The sequence below is a fragment of the Heterodontus francisci genome, chromosome 2 (assembly GCF_036365525.1).
Source record: "Heterodontus francisci isolate sHetFra1 chromosome 2, sHetFra1.hap1, whole genome shotgun sequence".
Lineage (NCBI taxonomy): Eukaryota > Metazoa > Chordata > Chondrichthyes > Heterodontiformes > Heterodontidae > Heterodontus > Heterodontus francisci.
This window is the reverse complement of record NC_090372.1, coordinates 114,857,747-114,883,340: the sequence shown is the minus strand read 5'-3', so window position 1 is coordinate 114,883,340 and position 25,594 is coordinate 114,857,747. Positions and strand designations below refer to the sequence as shown.

The window sequence follows — 25,594 nt, the reverse complement described above, 5'->3', positions numbered from 1 at the left end:
CGCCGTCCCTGAGCCCCCGCGATATTATGCACGGGGGCTCATTTAAATAGAGGGGGTGGAGTGGCCGCCCCCAATGATGTAGAGGGCCGGCCGCCACGTCTCCGGCAATGGCATCTGGTGCCACCGCGCAGGTGCCGGCAGCATTTTTAAAGGGCTTTAAGCCCTTACAATTAATTTTAATTTTTAAAAAGTGTATAATTATAAAATTTTATTACATGAAAATTTTTGTGATGGAGCCCCTTCCCCAACCCCCACAATATCATTTAATTGCCCGGGATAACCGGGCCATTTTCCCTACCCAAACTTTACCCCCAACCTTCAAACTTTTGCCCTTCAACCCCTTCCCACCATCTCCACATCCAATCAAGACTGTTCTCCCCACTCCCCTACCTCTCCCACTAGAGACCTGCTACCCGACCCGCACCCAACGGGACCCGACATGTGTCGGGTTCGGGTTGGGCCCATCTTCAGGGTACGGCTTTCGGGTCGGGTCAGGTCGGTCACACACGGTAAGTGCTTTGTTGGTAAGTATTGAAATTTTTTCCAAAAAAAAAAAAACTTACCTGAGCTGGGAGTCCAGGGCGAAAGTGAGTCTGCGCAGTGAGCAAGTGACGTCACTATGATGTCATCGTGCATGCACTGTAGCATCGTGGAGCTTCCCAGTCGGAAGGTAGGAAGGATGGTCGGGCTTGGGCCTGGTCGGGCTCAGGGCAAATACAGAGGGACTCGGGCCGGGTCGGGTTCTTTTTTCCCAACCCAAGCAGCCCTCTACCTCCTGCCCTGAAAATTTTATTCCCCCTCCCTCCCCACCAGGTTCCTGCTTCGGAACTCCGTACGGAGGTCCAAAGGCGCGCAAAGCACGAATGGCGGCCGTAATATTGGCATGGGAAGGCCACCGTCTGCAGGTAAGTTTATTTACATATTATTAATGTTCATTTGCGTACACTGATGAAGGGCCCGCCGCCAGGCAGCGGCGGGGGGCTGCACCGAGGTTCCCCCGACGCCGGGAAAATGCGGCGGGCCCTTCGTGACATCGTGGGTCGAGGCGGGCCTCTCCCTGTGCCACGACCCGCAGCGTCGAGGAGCCGGTATAATTCAGCCCGCAGTCTGATAAAGTTCTGGATGCTACCAATAATGATAGAATCAAACTATTTTGCAACCTCAACCCACCCACTTCAAAAAAAATGAACAGGTGACAAGTTAAACAAGGTCCTAACATATAAGTTTTAAAATATTAAGAGTTCAAAATAAATCTTCCACTCTTCAAAAGTAGGAATTCAACTGTTATTAAAACTCACATTTCCCAAATTAAAGTGGACAGCTAAACAATTAACTATTTCTAATTGTCATTTTTTGGTAAAGTATATTTTCTCACGGTCTTTCCTCTCTCCTCTCCCTTAGAAAATCTAAACAAAGGTTGGCAACAGTGACTAGCACTGCAAGATTTCAGACTGGCCATTTCAAATTCTATGGCTTCCAGCCTTCTGTGGTTACATCCCCATTTTAGATTTATTGATTAAAACATGAGAACACTTCACATAAGGCTTGTGAAAAAAATGGAAAAGATAAACTTAAAGGTTGTATGATATTAAATTTCCTGTCCAACCAAATAACTAATTTCATTGCATTAAAAATCAGCACAGGGGGTTACTGTGTAAAAACCCTTTAGCTACCTTTTACAAAAGCTTATATCTTGACATTTAAGTCACCATATAAACAAAGAATAATAAAACCACACATCTCATGCCCATTTACAGCACATTGGTATAGCATGACTCATTGCAAAACATCCTGAAGCATGACCTTGGGTCAATAACAGTTTAAAAAAGAACTGATGAGAGATTGAGCACCCTTCCCACAAAAAAGGTCAAATTCTTTGCAAGTTCTGAGAATTTGCAACTCGTTAGATGGGGAGTGAGTAACTGTTCACATAGGACAGGATTAGGCCTGAATTTGTTCGAAGTGGGCGGTGGGGGGGGGGGGGGGGGCAAGTGAGGTGGGGAATTGTTCTTAGTGGGCAAAGCAGAAGGCAACTTTATACTGGGTTGGTTGGAGGGGTGGTGAAGAGGCTGAGTCTCTACATGTTCATTGTTGGGGGGTGGGGGGGGGGAGGGGGCAAGGTTATCTTTGTTCTCCGTGGGAATGGGTGGAAGGCTAGGGTTGTTAATTGTATATTGATAGTGCTTATTTGTAGGCAGTTGGGCATTAACTGGGATTCATCTGTGCCCCTACAAACAGCCAATGACTTAAACTGTGGTTGTTCGATTAGGAGGTGCTTGCTTGTGTAAATAAATGCTTATGAAAGTGTGTATAGATTGGCTCCAGTTATATCCTTCACCAGCTGGCTTCTGGACTATCACAAGGGTTGTCCTCACTGGGGTTGCAAGAGTCAAGTTTACTCTTAGTTTGGGGTTTAGTTGAATTTCTTCCAAGTCAGTTGTATGGTATCAGCATTTCTTTTTTGGAAATTATGCCCACGGCACTTCGAGGTGGGTAGGGATGCTTACAGGACTTCTGTTCATTGAGAGTCGGACTTCCTTAAGCGGGAGAGGGGCGACTGGTGTACTAATCTCTACCCAAGTGGTGGGAGTGCGCTGATTTTAGCTCAGTGGGGTTGGCTCTGACCGAAATGCAGGTTTTTATTTTTATCCAATCTACTATCCTTTCTATGTCCTGCTGAAGTTGCTTTGTGCCTCAGAGCGAGTAAGTGAGACACAAGAAGAAACATTACTGTCCTAACAATATCTCCAGGGGATTGCACGATTTATATTTAATAGATATTCCAAACAGAAAACAAATATTTGTCATAATGTTTGCAAATACCCTTTGTTTGGAAAACCTGAAAAGTGAAACACGAGCATTTACATTAGTATGTTTATCAGTGCTATTTAAATAACCTTATTGCATAGAAAATTTTCAAAGATCACCACAAGAGGGTACCATCCTTTTGCACGTCACAGTTACAAGAAATTGTCCAAAAATGACAAATATAGATCATAATGTTTTAATTTTGTTTTCTGTTACATGTTATTTCAAATAAGCTGTTCGCAACCATGGCATATATTATGACATGTAAATGGATATAAATATTAAGTTACTGTAATAAGAAAACCTGTTACATTAATTTTTATTATTCATTCATGGGATGTGGGTGTCGCTGGCTAGGACAGCATTTATTGCCCATCCCTAATTGCCCTTGAGAAGGTATTGAGAAGGATTAATGTATTCACTATAATGGAGTATATAATCAGACTCCTTAGTACATCAATACATTAAAAAGTAGACATCTGTAGCATTTGTTGACCTTAGATGCAGTTTCTTGTTTGCTCAGTACAGCAAGAGTTCAATTTGTAAATGATGCAGAAGATTTAATAACATTCATTCTTGGGTTTAAACTAACAATTTAAGCTAGCAGGAAGCCTTTGAAACCTCTTGTTTTTAAACAAGCAAGAAGCCAACCCAAGTTTGTTAGCAATCATTTTGACCAGACAAAGCCATCTTGAATGCAACAGAAAGGTTTCTGGCAAAGCTGATCTTTTTCACCAATTGTGTGTTGAGTTCTGATTTATTGTAAGTTTACTACTGGAAGTACAAATGATGTACAAAAACTGAACCTGTGTTAGGAACATTTTCATTGAAGATGTGTACTTTTCTAATCTAGCAATGAAAAGAAATTCCTCTCAAATTTTCAGCTGCTGCCTAATTTTCTCATATACATAATGATAACTAACTCAGTGATCAAGGAATCAAGCATCCATATGCTTCAGCTTAAACAAAGGATCAAAAATGTTATTATAGATGCCAAATGCTTCCACTTAGAATTACTAACCATGTAGTCTACCATTAATTCTGGCTATTCCATAATGACACTCTACAATTCAAAGTTCATTATTTAATAGCAAAACCATATTTACATCTATCATATTATATGCTTAAAAACCTTGTGTACATTTGCACTTCTGTTGTCATGATTTTTGTTAACACATTTGAGAACATCTTATGCCAACAATTGTGATGTTAAAATGGTACACAAACATTTAGAATGAAATGTAAACCGTTGCCCATGACAACGTAGTTGCAGTTTCTGGCAAAGTAGGTGACACAGGCTTCTTAGGCTTTCGAGCAACTTTAGCAGCCATTTTGTTTCTTCCATTTGATCCTTAAAACCCCAATTTTCAGCTTTTTCATCTGATAATCAGGCCACACGAGATCCCTTGCCCAACTGCATACACTCCCACACTTCCCAATGTTCAATTTTTTTGCCTCCCCCCCCAATTTATTCAGCATTTAAAATCTGGTTTTCCAGTCTTTCACCTAATTCATTCTTTTGCATGTTTGCAGGCCTTTTTCCCCTGACATCCCAGTCATTTCTGGCTATCTGATCCAATCAATTTCAGGTTGGGTCCTGCCCAAGTCCCAGCATTCCCTTGTGGTATTATGGTCCTGTTAACTTTCTTTGGTGATATAATGGTAGACACATAAATTTAAATTGAGAAAATAGGAATTAAGATTAGATGTGCAGAAGTTTTATTCTTCCCAGAGATCTGTGAAACACTACTTCAGAGGTGACGTTGAGTACTGATTCCTTACACTACTTCAAGAAGGCAATAGATACATCTTTGGAAAAGTGCAAAATCACAAAAATTGCAGAAGAATCTCGCTAATAGCCATCAGTTCCGGGGCCTTAAGGGGCTTGTATGATTGCCTTTGAGGGAGAGGACATAGGATTCCTGAATTAAACAGAATTTTAATGGGTGCATGGGAGGTGGGTGAACAAGTTATGAATGAAATACACATTTTGTAATCTACATTTCATATGCAAGATATTTAAATTTATCGACATAAAGATCATATTTGTAAAACAAGTTACCTTCTGGCTGGTGAGCAACAGGCGTTTGGGTCTCTTTGGAGTATGACACCACTTCTCGAGGTAAAAAATCAACTTGGGTAATTTTTGAAATCACAAGTTTAGGCATGCGGCGGCTATATTAAATGGTGAAAGAAGTTAGACATTTTCAAACTGTGTATGGAATTGCTAAGAATACTTTATTGAAAAACCACTGTTACTCTAAAACCAAAACACAACTCACATTTTTGAAAAAAAATGAGGGGGAATTCAAACTAAGCAAGTCTATTTGTTATCCAAAGCTAGGGCCCAACATTGCATGTCAAATTCTGCTGCTATAGTTAATCTCAATGACATTTTTCCCCAAAAAGGGGTATTCATGCTATATCTACAAATTCAAATAGATGCTGTAAGGGTGCCACTTAAAATATTGTCCACACAAAAACTAAGTTAAGTGCATGGTAATGGTATTATTTTTAACAATCATAGATTATATTTTAATTTCTTTATAAGAAAGTCAAAAAATTATTGTATCATTATTTCATACAATCAACATGGAGGATAGTAAACACAGATACATACCTGAGATCAGAGTCAGACTGCAACTGGAGCACAGAAGGATCAGTATCCCATTGCAGTGCTCTAATTAGTTCAATCAACATAAAAGAGAAAGGAGAGATAGATTAACTGATCAGAATACAAATTGATAAGATTACGGAATTATTAATACCAGAGAGCCATCATTATAGGATTTCAATTTATTAACAGAACTTCACACATTAGATATTCTCATTACTCGCAAGCTCATAACCGAAAGTCTTTAACATGAAACACTGGGCCAAACCCTGCTGGAAAAATAACGGCAAATTAACAACAAAAGTTGTTAATATGCAAATTGGCCAGCAAATTCAGGGGCTTAAGAGATAAATTAAGAATCCCAAATCTTTAGAATTTACTGGTCAATTTATGTCATTCATTGTGACCAAATGGCCCTTAGCCTCCCACAATTTTTAAGAATTGCTGGATTTTCACATTAATTGCCCATTACAACTACCACAGAAAGTTAAGTAACTAACTACTTAAATAACTTTTTAATGATGTGATCATCATTAATGCAATGCTAATCAATCTCTCTGGCCCACAATGGGAACAATTTAAAGTGTTCAGTCTCATTTCTGCATATAGTAAATTGTAGTCAGCAGATTTAAAAAAGTCAATTTCTAAATTTTATTTTTCTTACTTTTCCTTTTTTTTTTAAAAATCTCTCTCAATCCAATCTTTCTTTCCCTCTACGTATTTCCCTTTCTGTAACAGATTTGACTCTTAATTCACCCTCCTTCTCTGCAATTCCTCTTTCATTCTCAATTGCTAAACCTCATTAATCAGGGTGATGCTCTGTTGATTCCACCATTAACTAAGGCTGATCTTTTATGTTCACTGGAGAAAGCAGACAAGTCCTCGCTTTAACATCTCATTCTGGAATGCAGTACTCCCTATTTCTGCACTGAAATGTTAGCCTAAATTGTGTGCTAGTGTTATAAAGTGGCACTTAAACAGTTTGATATCCCTGTCAAATAGGCTGCTTTGGCCATCATTCAATCTACAGATGACCATGATTGAACACTGTGTGGATTCTGGATTTTTCATATTATTAGAGGAGAAATGGGTTGCTTGGCTTATCTATTGTCCACATTTTATTACAGGGGCTCATAACAGTTAGCAGACAGCAGAAAGCCAGAATTTAACTTTCAGATTACTGACCAGCAGAGTGTGCTGTCCACTTGTCTGATCCCTCCAGCTTGAGGTTCAGCCATTGAGGCATACTACACGCCTTAATCATGCATCTCACTGCAGTTTGCCAGCTTTGAGCCATCAAAATATTGTGTAGTTCAGTTGCTATTCCAGCTGGCAAAGTTGGGAGGGGTGCGGTGTGGAGGGTGGAAAGAAAACAAAAAGAGCCTAGGACCGCAACAGGTCCAATTAATCTTGAGGAGCACTCCTGCCCCTCATGGCCCCATAAAATAATTTTAGATTTGCCTTTTTGGGGCTTATTCCTAGAGACCAGCAGGTTTTACTGATCAGAATGTTCACAGCTCATACTCCATCTGACAGGCCCTCAATATTCATAGATTAGTAAGGCTCCCATCAGATTCAGGAAGGCGCCTGGGTCGCACAGCCAAAGGCTAGAGTTAAAATGGTGCAAGAGTGGGAACAGGCCGGCAAGTTGACCAACTCTATTTGCATTCCACGACCGCCCTGCTTTCAATTGAAAGAGTTAAAAGCGTCCACTTAGATTGCTATAAAATTTAGAAGTAACCTCTGTGTCGTGGCCCATTCCAAGGTGATCTGTCAACAAGTGTTGCTGCATTTGGCAAGGTTTTACTAGCATTTCTATACACAAAATGTAAATGACATTAGCTGCAACACAGGATTATTTGCACCACTAAATGCCTCTGTTAAGACAGAAGCTGATCATAATTCCTCAAGACCTCGAAGAATCACTTGCAAAAACATTTCTCACTATATGTTTCATCTGCCTCAGTGCAAACTTTACCAGCTAACAATATGATAATGATAAAACACATTTTTCCCCACAGGATGATGTGTCTGGGCCTAACGATAAGCAGCATGAGAAACATAATATAACAGTGATTCAGTACAGGGTGTTGTTATGGACAGGTGGAAAGGGGTAAGGGTGGTTCCCACTGTTCATCTCCCAACTGACCACAACCGTGTTTTGTTAAAAATGTAAGTTAGTCCCTGAGTGTTTCTAGGGTCGAATAAACAGACAAATGGCAGGTTTTCTGGGTGTTTGTAGTCTTGAACTTGTTGAGGTGTTATAGATTTCTGGTGGTTAAGATTTCAGACTGAAAATGATGGTCACTTTCAGTTCTCTGCTGCAGCAAGCTGAAGTGTAGAATTAGCAGCAGGGCTTCTTCTTGCGTAGCTTGATCTCTTTCACAGCCCCTGGCTTTCTGAAGATGTTGGCTTGATCTCTCCTCTTGCTCCAGAGGGCTACCTTTTAAGGTAAAAATCCCACATTAGCCTTTCTGTTGGGAGACGCATGGCCTTCTCCCCTGGTGTGACCACACAACGGACCAGGATGTAGCATCCATGGCTATCTATTGATATCAGGATGGGTACCATTCTGTTATGATGTGGCTACTTCACTCTATTCATTTTTGGCTTAGGCTGTCATTCAGTCTGTCTCTAGAATGCTTTGTTTGTTCATTCATGTCAATTAAGAGTCATCAATATGCGATAATCCTCCTTTCAATTTCAAAGAGGTTCTCCCTAGAGCTATTTCAGACTAGGTTAACAAGTTCCATGTTTGCAGACAAATTTGTTTATTTCCAGAACAGCAGAGGTCACATGACCGCTACTCCATTTTTACTGCTGTACAAGTGTCTATGTTCTCGTGGCTTTGTTTAACAGTTAACTTTTTAAATGCATCATTCTTCCATTCCATTGTTTATTTCATCATGGCTCTTTCCATGCATGACAGCATTTTCACTGAGGATAAATGTTGGGTAGGACACAGGTAGCTTTGTTCTCTACCTGACCAGGGAGTTATAAATGATAATGCTGTACAGCAAAAGTGGTGGGGAAAAAATGCTCCTTTCTTCAGCATTGGCACTCTTTTCTCAATGGTCAATAAAGTTAAAAAGTTAAAAAAGGTACAAATTAAAGTTTTGTCTGATGTACAGATGCAGTATACACATCCAACAACAAAACTACAAATAAAGACAGAAAATGCTGGAAATACTCAGGAAGTGTGGCAGCATTTGTGGAGAAACAGAGTTAACATTTCAAGTCTGTCATCTTTCATCAGAATGTTTCTCCACAGTTGCTGCGAGACCTGATCATTTCAAGCATGTTCTGTTTTTATTTCAGATTTCCAGCATCCACAGTATTTTGCTTTTCAATTAACACAATTACAACTTCATTCTATGTATAGTAGTTGAATAAATATTGGCTTTAATAAATCCCTCAATTTGTTTTCTGTTTTTGTACCATGGGTATACAAACTTTGGAATTTTACCCATGAATAAAAAAAGTAAGAAATAATTCAGGTGGACTCAGCATTGATGCAGGTGATATCATTGAGTCATAACAGCACAGGAGGTGGCCTTAGGCCCACTGAGTTCACACTGGTTCTCTGTAAAGCATTCCAATCAGTCCCATTCCCCGGCTCTATCCCTGTAGCCCTGTAAGTTTATTCCACCACCATCACCCCACCAAAAGCCCATGGAATTTCCTTTTGAAATCAATCATTCATCACCTCTGCTCCCACCACCCTCATAGGCAACAAGTTCCAGGCCATTATCACTCGCTCTGTAAAATAGTTCTTCCTCAGATTCCACTGTAGCCCTTGCCCAAAACCTTAAATCTATGTCCCCCAATCTTTGTACCATTAGATAATGGGAACAGCTTTTCTTTGTCTACCTATCCAAACCTGTCATAATCTTGTACACTTCCATCAAATCTCCCCTCAATATCTTTTGCTCCAAGAAGAACAACCCCTGCTTCTCCAACCTAACCTAGTAACTAAAATCCCCATCCCTAGAGCCATTATGATAAATCTCCTCTGCACCCTCTCAAGGACCCTCACATCCTTCCTAAAGTGTGTTGAACAGCCTTTTTATATGGTAGTTTGTCAAAAGCTTTCTTAAAATACATCTCGACAACATCCATTGTTTTCCCTTCAACCACCTTCTCTATTATTTAATCAAAAAAATCAATTAGATTAGTCAAGCATGATCTACCTTTTACAAATTCATGCTGGCTCTCCTGATTAACTGAAACCTCTCCAAGTGCGTAATTACAGGACAACACTGAAGAATATATCAAGTGCCCTTGTTGTAAGGCATGAGCTGTCAACCTTCTTTTTACCTGAAGAGCCTTTTAAAAAAAATTTGCCTGAAATAAAAACTATTGGGAGCCACATTTCTAAAGCAAATACTTGGCAAATTGCCAAGTGTCTCAGGTGGAATGCGTAATTTGCATATATATTAAATAAAATGCATATATTGAATTTATGTATCAACAGAAAACAAAACTCGAAATTAAAATAGACCCAACTCTGAATTATTGCGTTTTTTGACTTTTTAATTTTGTCAGTAAAGTCATCTTTAAAACAAAGATGCGTAGAATTAAGAATCTTTTTCAGCTATTGATTCTTGCTATTAATAAAAAGCTTCTAATAGCACATTCAGAATAATCTACCATTTCATCTATATTAGAAACAATAATGGTTGCAGCCATACAACCTGTTCCTTGAATCAAAGGCATTATCTATAACCATGGTGTAGCTACACCACTCAAACAGATTTAGAGCACAATGATGTTTTTTGTTAAAATAATCACTTGCAACTGTAAGTACAGCACAATGATTAGCCTCTTATCCCCACAATAAAAACATGACTCTTACTTTTGTTGACTTAACTTTCTTTTAGGCTTTTTCATGTTAACGTGATCCAACTGGAAAAGGTTGGGAGCCGCAAATGAGATGTTAAAGAGCCGCAAGTTGCAGACCCCTGTTGGAAGGCAATATCTACAGGTACAACTGTAATGGGTTTAGTCTCCTCTCAGATTCATTCATTGGTCTGAATGTGGTGCTATGTGAATATTTAATCTTTAGCACGAATAAAGGGAAAACAGCTGCTTTCACTTCAAACATTGAGAGATCCCTACAGAAGGAAGTACGTGAAAATTCAGGACAGGCACTATCTCATGGGCTGAACAGCACATAACATCAAGGCTGTAAACAGTCTTACTTTCTTTGATCAATCAGTAGCAGATAGATTTGATAAAGGCCAGATGTTCATTTGGTAAGATCTAAAAAGTGTTTAATTTAATGGAACCAATGTAATCAAAATGGAGATCAAAATTCTCTATAGAGGAACATTTAAATTTGTACAAGACCTTACAAAATGTTTACAATTCTGCTTGGATGCCCTTTGGAACAGACTAAATCAACCAACTGAAGAGTGCAATCAAGAAATGCTGCTTCTGCATTCCAAAGCTGTTGTGCCAAAATGTTCTCGGCTTTCCCTGAAGTTTCAAAATACTTCTGGCTAACCAGCTAAAGGAACAATTCCATCTACACAGAATGAAATAGCTTAAATTCATCATTGGCAAAACCAGAATAGATTATATTGAAGCGTATTTATCTTGATCCTTGTAGTGAACTATGATGAAAGCAGGAAGGTTTTCTGTTGGTACTCCATAGTTAATAGCATAATTGGTTTATTTGCCAGTATTTACATAACAAGAAATGCAGGAAATTGGGAAAGAAACTGAAATATTCAGAAGAAATCATCGTGAAATACCAAAGGGTGAGAGAGGGAGAGCGGGAGGGCGAGAGAGAGAGGGAGAGCGGGAGAGAGAGGGAGAGCGGGAGGGCGAGAGAGGGGGAGAGCGGGAGGTCGAGAGAGAAAGGTGGGGGGAGGGCGAGAGAGAGAGGTGGGGGGAGGGCGAGAGAGGGCCACTCAGCTCCTGACCTCATGACAGCCTTGGTTCAAACATGGACAAAAGAGCTGAACTCGAGGTGAGGTGAGAGTGACTGCCCTTGACATCAAGGCAGCATTTGACCGAGTATGACATCAAGGAGCCCTAGCAAAACTGGAGTCAATGGGAATAAGGGGGAAAACTCTCTGCTAGTTGGAGTCATACCAAGTGCAAAGGAAGATGGCTGTGGTTGTTGGAGGTCAATCATCTGAGCTTCAGGCCATCACTGCAGGAGTTCCTCAGAGCAGTGTCCTAGGCCCAACCATCTTCAGCTGCTTCATCAATGACCTTCCTTCAATCATGAGGTCAGAAGTGGGGATGTTCGCTGATGATTGCACAATGTTCAGCACCATTCGCGACTCCTCAAATACTGAAGCAGTCCGAGTAGAAATGCAGCAAGACCTGGCTTGGGCTGATAAGTGACTAGTAACATTTGCGCCACACCAGTGCCAGGCAATGACTATCTTCAACAAGAGAGAATCAAACCATCTCCCCTTGACATTCAATGGCATTACCATCGCTGAATCCCCCACTATCAACATCCTATGGGCTACCATTGACCAGAAACTGAGCTGGAGTAGCCATATAAACGCCGTGGATACAAGAGCAGGTCAGAGGCTAGGAATCCTGCGGCGAGTAACTCACCTCCTGACTCCCCAAAGCCTGTCCGCCATCTACAAGGCACAAGTCAGGAGTGTGATGGAATACTCTCCACTTGCCTGGACGGGTGCAGCTCCAACAACACTCAAGAACCTCGACACCATCCAGAACAAAGCAGCCCGCTTGATTGTTTGTGGATGGTGTGCCATTCACTCCCTCCACCACCGACGCACAGCGGCAGCAGTGTGTACCATCTACACGATACACTGCAGCAATGCACCAAGGCTCCTTAGACAGCACCTTCCAAACCCACGACCTCTACCACCTCCAAGGACAAGAGCAGCAGATGCATGGGAACATCACTACCTGCAAGTTCCCGTCCAAGTCACACACCATCCTGACTTGGAACATATATCGCTGTTCCTTCACTGTCGCTGGGTCAAAATCCTGGAACTCCCTTCCTAACAGCACTGTGGGTGTACCTACCTCACATGGACTGCAGCAGTTCAAGTAGGCAGCTCACCACCACCTTCTCAAGGGCAATAAGGGATGGGCAATAAATGCTGGCATAGCCAGCGACGCCCACATCCCATGAATGAATAAAAAAGAGGGGGGAGGGCGAGAGAGAGGGGGAGTGAGAGAGAGGGGTTGGTGACAGAGAGGTAGAGGGCAAGAGAGAGAGAGAGAGAGACACACACAGACAGACAGACAAACAGTGGTGATGTAGTGGTATTATCCCTTGACTTGTAACCTAAAGACCTACAGTATTGTTCTGCATGGCAAAAGGTTAAATTTGAATTCAATTAATAAGTCGGGAATTAAAGCTAGTCTAATGATGTCCGTGAACCATTTGTCGATTGTCGCAAAAACCTATCTGGTTCACAAATGTCCATTAGGGAAGGAAATCTGCCGTCCTTACCTGGTCTGGCCTATATGTGACTCCAGACCCACAGCAATGTGGTTGACTCTTAAATGCCCTCTGAAATGGCCGAGCAAGCCATTCAGTTGTATCAAAGCGCAACCAAGTCGATAGGAATGAAAGCGGATGGACCATCCGGCATCGACCTCGGCACACAGCCCTGTCGACCCTCCATCTGAGGGCTTGCCAAAGTTGGGAGAGCTGTCCCACAAACGATGGGACTGAGATATTCATACTCACCAAATCATACCTTGCAGACAATATCCCAGACACCGCCATCACCATCCCCGGGTATGTCCTGTCCCACTGGCAGGGCAAAGCCAACAGTGGTGGCGGCACAGTGGTATACAGTCGGGAGGGAGTTGCCCTGGGACTCCTCAACATTGACTCCGGACCCCATGAAGTCTCACGCTATCAGGTCAAACATGGGCAAAGAAACCTCCTGCTCATTACCACCTACCGCCCCCTTCTTCAGCTGATGACTCAGTACTCCTCTATGCTGAACAGCACTTGGAGGAAATACTGAAGGTGGCAAGGGCACAGAACGTACTCTGGGTGGGGGACTTCAGCGTCCATCACCAAGAGTGGCTTGGAAGCACCACTACCGACCCAGCTGGTCGAGTCCTAAAGGACATAGCTGCTCGACAGGGTCTGCGGCAGGTGGTGAGGGAACAAACAAGAGGGAAAAACACACTTGACCGCTTCCTCACCAATCTGCCTGCCGCAGATGCATCTGTCCATGACTGTATTGGTAGGAGTGACCACCGCACAGTCCTTGTGGAGACGAAGTCCCGCCTTCACATTGAGGATACCCTCCATCGTGTTGTGTGGCACTATCACCGTGCTAAATGGGATAGATTTCGAACAGATCTAGCAATACAAAACTGAGCATCCATGAGGCGCTGTGGGCCATCAGCAGCAAAAGAACTGTACTCAGCCACAATATGTAACCTCATAGCCCGGCATATACCCCACTCTACAATCACCATCAAACTCAGGGATCAACCCTGGTTCAATCAAGGGTGCAGGAGGGCATGCCAGGAGCAGCACCAGGCATACCTCAAAATGAGGTGTCAACCTGGTGAAGCTACAACCTAGGATGATTGGCATGCTAAACAGCAGAAGCAGCAGTCAATACAGCTAAGCGATCCCACAACCAACGGATCAGATCTAAGCTCTGCAGTCCTGCCACATCCAGCCGTGAATAGTGGTGGACAATTAAACAACTAACTGGCGGAGGTGGCTCCACAAAACACCTGCATCCTTAATGATGGGGGAGCCCAACACATCAATGCAAAAGAGAAGGCTGAAGCATTTGCAACAATCTTCAGCCAGAAGTGCCAAGTGGATGATCTTTCTCAGCCTCCTCCTGAAGTCCCCAGTATCACAGATGCCAGTCTTCAGTCAATTAAATTCACTCTGCGTGATATCACGAAACGACTGAAAGCACTGGATACTACAAAGGCTATGGGTCCCGACAATATTCCGGCAATAGTACTGAAGACCTGTCCTCCAGAACTTGCTGCGCCCCTAGCCAAGCTGTTCCAGTACAGCTACAACAATGGCATCTACCCAACATTGTGAAAAATTACCCAGATATGTCCTGTACACAAAAAGCAAGACAAGTCCAACCCAGCCAATTACCATCCCATCAGTCTACTCTCAATCATCAGTAAAATGATGGAAGGTGTCATCGACAGTACTATCAAGCAGAACTTGCTTAGCAATAACCTACTCAGTGACACTCAGCTTGGGTTCCGCCAGGGCCTCTCAGCTCCTGACCTCATTATAGCCTTGGTTCAAACTGAACGCCAGAGATGCGGTAAGAGTGACTGCCCTTGAAATCAAGGCAGCATTTGACAGAGTATGGCATCAAGGAGCCCTAGCAAGACTGGAGTCAATGGGAATCAGGGGGTAAACTCTCCGTTGGTTGTGTCGTACCTAGCACAAAGGAAGATGGTTGCAGGTTACTCATCTCAGCTCCAGGACATCACTGCAGGAGTTCCTCAGGGTAGTGTCTTGGGCCCAAACATTTTCAGCTGCTTCATCAATGACCTTCTTTCAATCATAAGGTCAGAAGTGGGGATGTTCGCTGACGATTGCACAATGTTCAGCACCATTCGCGACTCCTCAGATACTGAAGCAGTCCGTGTAGAAATGCAGCAAGACCTGGACAATATCCAGGCTTGGGCTGATAATTGGCAAGTAATATTCGTGCCACACAAGTGCCAGGTGATGACCATCTCCAACAAGAGAGATTCTAACCATCTCCCCTTGACATTCAATGGCATTGCGATTGCTGAATCTCCCACTATCAACAGCCTGTGGGTTATCATTAACCAGAAACTGAACTGGAGTAGGCATATTAATACCGTGGCTACAAGAGCAGGTCAGAGGCTAGGAATCTTGCAGCAAGTAACTCACCTCCTGACTCCCCAAAGCCTGTCCACCATCTACAAGGCATAGGTCAGGAGTATGATGGAATACTCTCCACTTGCCTGGATGGGTGCAGCTCCAACAATACTCAAAATGCTTGACACAATCCAAGACAAAGCTGCCTGCTTGATTGGAACTCCTTCCACAAACATTCACTCCCTCCACCACCGACACACAGTAGCAGCAGTGTGTACCATCTACAAGACACACTGCAGCAACTCACCAAGGCTCCTGCGATACCACCTTTCAAACCTGCGACCTCTACCAACTAGAAGGACAAGGGCAGCAGATGCATGGGAACACCACCTGCAAGTTCCCGTCCAAGCCACACACCATCCTGACTGGGAACTATATCACTGTTCTTCCACTGTCGCTGGGTCAAAATCCTGGAACTCCCTTGCTAATAGCACAGTGGGTGTACTTACCCCACATGGACTGCAGCGGTTCAAGAAGGCAGCTCACCACCACCTTCTCAAGGGCAATTAGGGATGGGCGACGCCCACATCCCACAAACAAATAAAAAGAGAGTTGGGGGGCAGACACGGTGGGTGGGGGGGGGGGGGGGGGGGGGGGGTGGAGAGGAGGACGGACACAGTCATGAAAACCATACCCGCCAAAATGTGACATTAATTTCGTCATCTAGAATATTAATTTTTAAACTGCTACTGGACTGAAAAATAACTTGTTTAGAGAGACCACAGCAGTGGCTGAAAACACGACTGCTCGTTTTACCTTCTAAAAGACAGTCGGAAAAAAAAAAAGAGACAATGGGAACTGCTCAGATTCAATTAACAAAGATTGGTCTGGGCCTGGCCTGTCAGAAGATCTTACATAAACCAACGATTCTCGGAATACCGCCATCATTAACAATGAGCTCACTTGACTCAATGTGGACATTGCAGCACTTCAGGAGACATGCCTGCCTGCGAGCGGATCACTAAGAAAGCAAGACTACACCTTCTACTGGCAGGGTAGGGATCCTGAAGAACCAAGACAGCATGGAGTGGGCTTCGCCATCAGAAACTCTTTTCTCAGCACGAAAGAGCCACCTTCAAATGGTTCGGAATGCATACTGTCCATCCGACTGCTCACCACCTCTGGCCTCGTACACCTACTCAGTATCTATGCTCCAACACTGTCCTCTCCACCTCAAGTTGAAGACCAGTTCTACGAGGAACTCCACAATATCATTAGCAGAATTCCTAATACCAAACATTTGTTCCTGCTGGGGTACTTTAACGCCAAGGTTGGGGCCGACCATGACTCATGGTCCTCCTGCCTTGGGCGCTATGGCATTGGAAGGATGAATGAGAATGGACAAAGACTGCTGGAGTTGTGTACCTATCACAACCTCTGCATCACCAACTCGTTCTTTCATACTAAACCCTGTCACCAGGTTTTATGGAGACACCCAAGGTCACGTCATTGGCACCAGCTGGACCTCATCGTCACAAGCCGAGCCTCTATTACCAGTGTCCAAATCACACCCAGCTTCCATAGTGCGGACTGCGACACCAACTATTCCCTAGTGTGCAGCAAAGTTAGACTCAAACCAAAGAAGCTACATCACTCCAAGCAGAAGGGCTGCCCGCACCTCAACATTAACAGCATTTCTAATCCACAGCTGTTACATATGTTTCTAAATTCACTTGAAAAAGCCCTTCAAAACACTCCTGCAGGGGATGCAGAGACGAAGTGGGCCCACATCAGAGATGCCATCTATGACCACCTTTGGCAAAGGTGAGAAGCAGAATGCAGACTGTTTTAAATCTCACTTTGAAAAGCTGGAACCTGTCATAGCCGCTAAGCGCACTGCACTGTTGAACTACAAGAAAGCCCCCAGCGAGTTAACATCTGTAGCACTTAAAGTAGCCAGAAGCGCTGCACAAAGAACAGCCAGGCGCTGTGCAAATGACTACTGGCAACACCTACACAGCCATATTCAGCTGGCCTCAGGCACCGGAAACATCAGAGGAATGTATGATGGCATTAAGAGAGCTTTTGGTCCAACCATCAAGAAGACCGCCCCTCTCAAGTCTAAATCAGGGGAAACGATCACTGACCAACGCAAGCAAATGGACCGCTGGGTAGAGCACTACCTAGAAGTGTACTCCAGGGAAAATGTCACCGATACTGCCCTCAATGCAGCCCAGTCTCTGCCAGTCATGGTTGAGCTGGACGAACAGCCAACAAAATCAGAACTCAGTGATGCCATTGATTCTCTAGCCAGCGGAAAAGCCCCTGGGAAGGACAGCATTACCCCTGAAATAATCAAGAGTGCCAAGCCTGCTATACTCTCAGCACTCCATGAACTGCTTTGCCTGTGCTGGGATGAGGGAGCAGTAGCACAGGACATGCACGATGCCAATATCATCACCCTCTATAAGAACAAGGGTGACCGTGATGACTGCAACAACTACTGTGGAATCTCCCTGCTCAGCATAGTGCCTTCCCTCGAGTCGTTGTAAACAGACTTCAGAAGCTGGCTGAGCGTATCTACCCTGAGGCACAGTGCAGATTTCGAGCAGAGAGGTCCACCATTGGCATGCTGTTCTCCCTTCGCCAGCTACAGCAGAAATGCCGTGAACAACAGATGCCCCTCTACGTTGCTTTCATAGATGTCACCAAAGCCTTTGACATTGTCAGCAGATGTGGTCTCTTCAGACTACTAGCAAAGATTGGATGTCCACCAAAGTTACTAAGTATCATCACCTCATTCCATGAGGATATGAAAGGCACGAGAGAGAGGCGGAGGGAGAGGGAGGAGGGCGAGGCGGGAGGAGGGCGAGGCAGAGGGAGAGGGCGAGGCAGAGGCAGAGGGAGAGGGCGAGGCAGAGGGAGAGGGCGAGGCAGAGGGAGAGGGCGAGGCAGAGGGAGAGGGCGAGGCAGAGGGAGAGGGCGAGGCAGAGGCAGAGGGCGAGGCAGAGGGAGAGGGCGAGGCAGAGGCAGAGGGAGAGGGCGAGGCAGAGGGAGAGGGCGAGGCAGAGGGAGAGGGCGAGGCAGAGGGAGAGGGCGAGGCAGAGGGAGAGGGCGAGGCAGAGGGAGAGGGCGAGGCAGAGGGAGAGGGCGAGGCAGAGGGAGAGGGCGAGGCAGAGGGAGAGGGCGAGGCAGAGGGAGAGGGCGAGGCAGAGGGCGAGGGCGAGGCAGAGGGCGAGGCAGAGGGAGAGGGCGAGGCAGAGGGAGAGGGCGAGGCAGAGGGAGAGGGCGAGGCAGAGGGAGAGGGCGAGGCAGAGGGAGAGGGCGAGGCAGAGGGAGAGGGCGAGGCAGAGGGAGAGGGCGAGGCAGAGGGAGAGGGCGAGGCAGAGGCAGAGGGAGAGGCAGAGGCAGAGGGAGAGGGAGAGGCAAAGGGAGAGGGCGAGGCAAAGGGAGAGGGAGAGGCAAAGGGAGAGGGAGAGGCAAAGGGAGAGGGAGAGGCAGAGGGAGAGGCAGAGGGAGAGGCAGAGGGAGAGGCAGAGGGAGAGGCAGAGGGAGAGGCAGAGGGAGAGGCAGAGGGAGAGGCAGAGGGCGAGGCAGAGGGCGAGGCAGAGGGCGAGGCAGAGGGCGAGGCAGAGGGCGAGGCAGAGGGCGAGGCAGAGGGCGAGGCAGAGGGCGAGGCAGAGGGCGAGGCAGAGGGCGAGGCAGAGGGCGAGGCAGAGGGAGCGGCAGAGGGAGAGGGCGAGGCAGAGGGAGAGGGAGAGGGGGAGGAGGAGGGGAGGCGGAGGGGGAGGCGGAGGGGGAGGAGGAGGGGGGGAGGAGGAGGGGGAGGAGGAGGAGGGGGAGGAGGAGGGGGAGGAGGAGGGGGAGGAGGAGGGGGAGGAGGAGGGGGAGGAGGAGGAGGGGGAGGAGGAGGGGGAGGAGGAGGGGGAGGAGGAGGGGGAGGAGGAGGGGGAGGAGGAGGGGGAGGAGGAGGGGGAGGAGGAGGGGGAGGAGGAGGGGGAGGAGGAGGGGGAGGAAGAGGGGGAGGAAGAGGGGGAGGAAGAGGGGGAGGAAGAGGGGGAGGAAGAGGGGGAGGAAGAGGGGGAGGAAGAGGGGGAGGAAGAGGGGGAGGAAGAGGGGGAGGAAGAGGGGGAGGAAGAGGGGGAGGAAGAGGGGGAGGAAGAGGGGGAGGAAGAGGGGGAGGAAGAGGGGGAGGAAGAGGGGGAGGAAGAGGGGGAGGAAGAGGGGGAGGAGGCGGAGGGCGAGGCGGAGGGCGAGGCGGAGGGCGAGGCGGAGGGCGAGGCGGAGGGCGAGGCGGAGGGCGAGGCGGAGGGCGAGGGAGGGCGAGGGCGTGGCAGAGCGAGGGCGTGGCAGAGCGAGGGCGTGGCAGAGCGAGGGCGTGGCAGAGCGAGGGCGTGGCAGAGCGAGGGCGTGGCAGAGCGAGGGCGTGGCAGAGCGAGGGCGGGAGCGAAGGCGAGGGCGGGAGCGAAGGCGAGGGCGGGAGCGAAGGCGAGGGCGGGAGCGAAGGCGAGGGCGGGAGCGAATGCGAGGGCGAGAGCGAGGCAGACTGAATAAGGGTCACTGACCTGAAACGTCAACTCTGCTTCTCTCTCCACAGATGCTGCCAGACCTGCTAAGTTTTTCTAGCACTTTCTGTTTTTATTTCAGATTTCCAGCATCCGCAGCATTTTGCTTTTATTTTAGAGGAAGGAAGCAGTGCTGATTCTAGTTTTGGAGAATGAAGTGGGGCAAGTGGACCATGTTTCAGTTGGACAGCATTTGAGGAACAGTGATCACATCATCAGGTTTAGAATAGTTATGGAAAAGAACTTAACTGGAGGGGGCCAACTTCAATAAGTTGAAAAGGGATCTAGCCCAGGTGGACTGGAATCAAAAATTGGTAGGCAAAACAGTAATTGAACAATGGAAGGCCTTAAAAGAGATGATTCAGGTACAGTGTGGACACATTCTTATGAAGGGGAAAGGGAAGGTTAGAGCTCCCTGGGTGACTAAAGATATATAGAGGTTAAAATGAGACAAAAAAAGGAGGCTTCTGATAATTTTCAAATTCATAATACAGTAGAGAACCAAGCTGGAGATAGAAAGTACAGAGGAGATCTAAAAAAGGGAATAAACGGGCCAAAGAAAAAAGTATGAGAATAGATTAGTGGATAACAAAGGAAACAAATGGTGAAAAAGCAGTTGCAAGGACAGGAAGAAGAGAGCACTGGTGAACGATTGTTTTCCAGACTGGAGGGAGATGTACAGTTGTGTTCCCCTGGGATCGGTATTAGCACCACTACTCTTTCTGATTTATATTAATGACCTGGACTTGTACATGCAGGGCATAATTTCAAAATTTGCAGATGATACAAAACTCAGAAATGGAGTAACTAACTTCAGGTGCACATAGAGAAACTGGTAAAATGGGTAGACACATAACAGATGAAATTTAACAGAGAAGTGTGAAGTGATACATTTTGATAGGAAGAATGAAGAGAGGCAATATGAACTAAATGGTACAATTTTAAAGGGGGTGCAGGAACAGAGAAACCTGAGGGTGTATGTACATAAATCATTGAAGGTGGCAGGACAAGTTGAGAAGGCTGTTAAAAATGCATATGGGATCCTAGGCTTTATTAATAGAGCACAAAAGCAAGGAAGTCATGCTAAATCTTTATAAAACACTGGTTAGGCTTCAGATGGAAAAGTGTGTTCATTTCTAGGCACCACAATTTAGGAAGGATGTCAAGGCCTTGGAGAGGGTACAGAAGAGATTTACTAGGATGATACAAGGGATGAGAGCTTTCAGTTATGTGGAGACACAAGAGAATTTGGGGTTATTCTCCTTATAGTAGAAAAGTTTTAAGGGGAGAGGTGTTCAAAATCATTAATGGTTTTGATGGAGTAAATAAGAATAAAGTGTTTCCAGTGGCAGAAAGGTCAGTAACCAGAGGATACAGATTTAAGCTGAATAGCAAAAGAACTAGAGGTGATATGATGAAACTTTCTTTATATGTAAAAAATAAAGCAAGTTGTTGTGAACTGAAATTCACTACCCGAAAGGATTTTGTAAGCCGATTGAATAGTAACATTCCGAAGGGAATTGGATAAATACTTGAAGGGAAAGGTTTAGAGGATTATGGAGAAAATGGGTGGGGAAAAATAGTGGAATTAATTGAATAGCTCTACCAAAAGAACTGGCACAATGGGCTGAATTACCCCCTTCTGTGCTGTATTATATGACCCAGTTGTTTCCTGCTTTTCTATGAAGCAGCTTATACATACTTCAGTCAGTAGTTTCCTCTGTGTTTCGAATATCTGCGTTTTTTCCCATTCCATCTCTTTTCCCCAAACCCCCAACAAACTTTACTAAAATGCTGATCTCGTTTGCATTCTCTAAAAAGGTTACACCTTTTTACACAATTACAGCATTTTCTATTTTTATTTCAAATTTCCAGCATCTGCAGTGTTTTAATTAGCAAATACGACAAGATTGTTCTAGGACCCACTGAAAATTAATAAATTGTATTCACCCCTCCGCCCCCCCCCCAACTTTTCATGTGCAACTGAAGCAAACTGTGGGTGAAGTAGCTTCATAACTTTCTAACCCCATAATATTTGTATTTTCTGGCATTAATGGCTAAAAGCACAATTACGTGATGTTCAATCGTTAAACTGCTAAAAATTATGATATTGCTGGGTTTTCATTCTTTTCTTTCAGAGTTAACCAAAGCATTTCCCTAAGTAAGTCACAGATCAATGATGCAGGCAATAGCATTAATTCTTGTCAAAACTGCTCTCACCAAATCGTCAAGTTACAAAAAATAAATTACCTTCCAACATGGCCACCATCTACCGAGTCCTGGCTACCAGCTTCACTGGGCGTGCTCACTGATTTCGAGGAGGGAGACATAGGGGTTGGGACTAAATAATGAAAATAACAGGTATCCCATATTACTAACTGCAGTGGCTGCACTGATGGTGAGCAACATCAGACAAGAAACAAAACAAAAAAGGGTTTAAATAAATGGGGAACATAGCAGAAAATGGAATTGAAATGGTAAAAGCCAAAAGCAAAAGGAAAGAAAAATAAAAAGGAAGAAAATCAAATGAATATTTAATTTTTGTTTTTGCAAAAATAATCACTCAAAATGAGTTTGGAATGTGCACATTACAATCATATTAAAATGCAGCAAGGTTTCAGCTGTCACTTAAAATTATTGTAGTGAAACAATTTGATTCATAAATGCAAATATTCTAACAAAAAGTATGTTAATTATTGCAATAATTTCAGAGGCCTATGCCAATATGTAGGCAAACAGCAGAAACTAAACCACATTGCCAAAAACAAACATGAAACAGAATTGGTCTGTTAGCAGTTTGTCTTCTAAATTATCTTTAGTTCCAAGATACTACCTTTAAATAAAAATCAATAACATTCAGAAATCTTTTACTTCACAGAGTATTGAAAAAGACAATTTTAATTATTTAAACGTTTAACATTGGATTAGATGATCACTACCATCAGCAATCTTCAGAACCAAAATCATAAAAATTGACACTCTCATGGGCAACAATTTCCTTCATTTATGCAGAGTAATACAGATTATAAAAAAGGGTCAGATGCATACGTTTCAGTCTATATTTAGAGTTAGAATACTTAAATTTACTCTTCTAATATAGTTAAACAATGTGATAACCAATTTTTCTATCACAATTTTAAAATGTTCAATTTTATTCCAATCCATCTTAATGTAATTGTGAAAAAGCAGAATTATCAAAGAAACAGATTTGTTCTGAAAATAAAAAAAGGTACATCCCATTTTCAATTAAACTAAATTTAAGGGGAGTGGGATTAACTGGATAGAGGAATCATAATAACAATAGCTCTTCAAAAAGCCAGCACAGGCACGATGGGCAGAGCAGCCTCCTCTTGAGTTCTATAATTCTATAATTTGAAGCACTGCTCCAGGGAAGACCCACAATTTGATTTTGCATGTATTTAAAAAGGCTTCTGAAAAAGTACATTATGTGCTTAGATTTTCTAAATTGCAGCTGAAACCCTGTCAGAAAATACATAACTACATATGTATTTATTTGTACACCTTCTCTAGATATTTGTAAAGACAAAAACTAAAAAGGATCACAAGTCTGAAAACCATGAATTAAATCAGAAACATTTTGAAGAGACAACAGAAAGCAACTGCACATAAAATATACATTGCAAAGCTCACATTGGGAAAAGCAGGTATGAATAAAAAAAACTAAAACATCAATGCATTTGGAACAGTTGAAATACAGATCAATAGAATCATTTCTTCAGCCACCTACTTGTCCATTTTAATTTAGTGTTAACATTTATGTAACGTTTCTGGTCCCAGAAGTTCAGTTAAAACTGTATTCTGGACAAGATAAGTATGACTGTCGTACAGCTTTATTAATACTTTGTTGAAAACATTCAGATCCAAACTTTACAAGGTGAATACGAAGTTAGATCACAAGCATAGAAGCATTCATGACCTGACTTTGACCAAATAGGTAGAATCAATAATGTTTTTTTCACTAACTCATTAAAAATAAGCCTTGTCAGCCTTATCCAGTCAGCATGCAGCTTTTTAACAATTTTAACTGCAACTGCATAAATAAGAAATTTTTCAAGAGCACTACATGATTATTACATCAATAACACAAATGGCAGCAAGAAAAACAGATGCCGCTAAATGGGTAACATGCAATAAGAACCATGGTGCTAAAGCTGTATTGATTTTTCTACAAGAATGTAACACTTCTGATTTGATGTTTCTGTTCTCTTTTGAAAAGGTCTTGGACTATTCAAGATGGAATTTCAATTTCTAATTATATTGCTTAGACCTGTACACCTTTCAACAAAAATGGAAACATGTCTCAATTTTTTTTTTAAAAACAGGAATTTTAGGAGTGTCCAGCTGCTTTCATTGAGATAAATACATTCTCCCCCTACCCACTATCCAAAGGCTAGTCAATTTCATTATACAAGCTGATTTTTAAAAAAACAAGAGTGGACACAAAAAAAGATTTGACGCTGTGGTTGGATATGGAATACATGGTGCCTCTGTGGTGCGACACAATTTGTGCAAATGTGAGCTTGATGCCGAGTTTTATTGTTCAGCTGTGGAAAAAAGGCGGGGGGTGGGGGGTGCGGGAAGGGTGGTGAAATAAAGGCAGCTAATAGTGCAACACTTTCACTCACCTCACTCCAGGTTCTGGTTCAGAGGAGCATTGGTAGAAGCTGGAGAACAGATTTCCTGCCCGCATTCAGTACACGCCAAAGGGCGATCAATAATAATGTTTCCAGTTTTGTTATTTTGATAATTCTTGAATTTGGAGTACAACTACAAATGCCTCAACTTTATTCCATTAACATGGCATTACAGTCCACTATCAAATACCTATTCACTTTCAATAAATCTAAATTCGTAAATTTTAACTTCTGGCTGCCAGAGAAGAGTTTTTTTTATAAACTAGAAATAGTTTATATTTCCCAATTTTATTTTATTAGCTCTCCCATTTCTTTCCTTTTTTAATTCTTTCCCTTTAAAATTTGTCAAGTTGTATTCTTAGCACTTGTTTCTCTTTTATCTTTTCTCTGTCTTATTTGCTGCTGGTTTTAAGTTTTCTATAGTTTTCCTATTTTAATTTTCATTTCCAAATTCTGCCAGTTAACCTGCAAAATTCTAGTGGATATCACCATCTTCCAACTCGCACTCCAACATTTTGTCCTTTACCCCCTTATGCGCCATCACATAAGGCTCATTACTATTTTTCCTCAATCTCAAAATGACTTGTGTCATCCCAAGGTATTGGATCTTTCACAACAGAAACAAATGCCACACTCATCAAGATCACATTATATAAAACAGTGACTTGGCTCCTTACCCAGTGCTGGCTCTGGGGCTATGCCAATGCTCTGTAGCAAAGCCTCCGTCTCTCTTCGCTTGCGGTCAAGATCAGAGTCCTCAGGGGGTGGTTCTTTCTTATGTTGCATCTCCGCCTGAAAGAACAACAGGAAACTCCACTCTTGATAGAAAATATTTTGTTTCCCTCATATTTGAAATAAATTTCATATTCAACCACTGAATGGCATATGGAGATGTATATAAAGCATGAAATAAATGTTATGACACAATGGGCTGAATTTCTTTTCCTGCCGCTGCTACTGGCAGCGGGCGATGAAAATGGCAGCCCGCACACAGGCCGCACGCCATCACAATGTAGTGCTGGGCTGCTCATTTAAATATGCAGGGCAGGCACGCCCCCCCTGCCCTCCATCACGTGGCGGGGGCAGCCTCAGCGACACCGTGAACAGCATCAGCTGCTTCTGTGCAGGCACAGGCATCATTTTTAAA

At 43.8% G+C, this 25,594-nt stretch overlaps 1 protein-coding gene across 4 annotated transcripts in view; it reads right to left on the bottom strand.

Moving 5' to 3' along the window:
- Positions 1–25,594, bottom strand: part of dync1i1a (dynein cytoplasmic 1 intermediate chain 1a) — a 533,829-nt gene that overhangs the window by 440,616 nt on the left and 67,619 nt on the right. For all 4 annotated transcript variants that reach the window (XM_068009827.1, XM_068009839.1, XM_068009830.1 and 1 more), the window contains exons 3-6: positions 25,125–25,239; positions 22,043–22,133; positions 5,429–5,488; positions 4,871–4,983 (exon numbers count right to left, since the gene is read on the bottom strand). In XM_068009827.1, the coding sequence (XP_067865928.1) occupies positions 4,871–4,983; positions 5,429–5,488; positions 22,043–22,133; positions 25,125–25,239 (379 nt within the window). The remainder of the gene's footprint in view (positions 1–4,870; positions 4,984–5,428; positions 5,489–22,042; positions 22,134–25,124; positions 25,240–25,594) is intronic.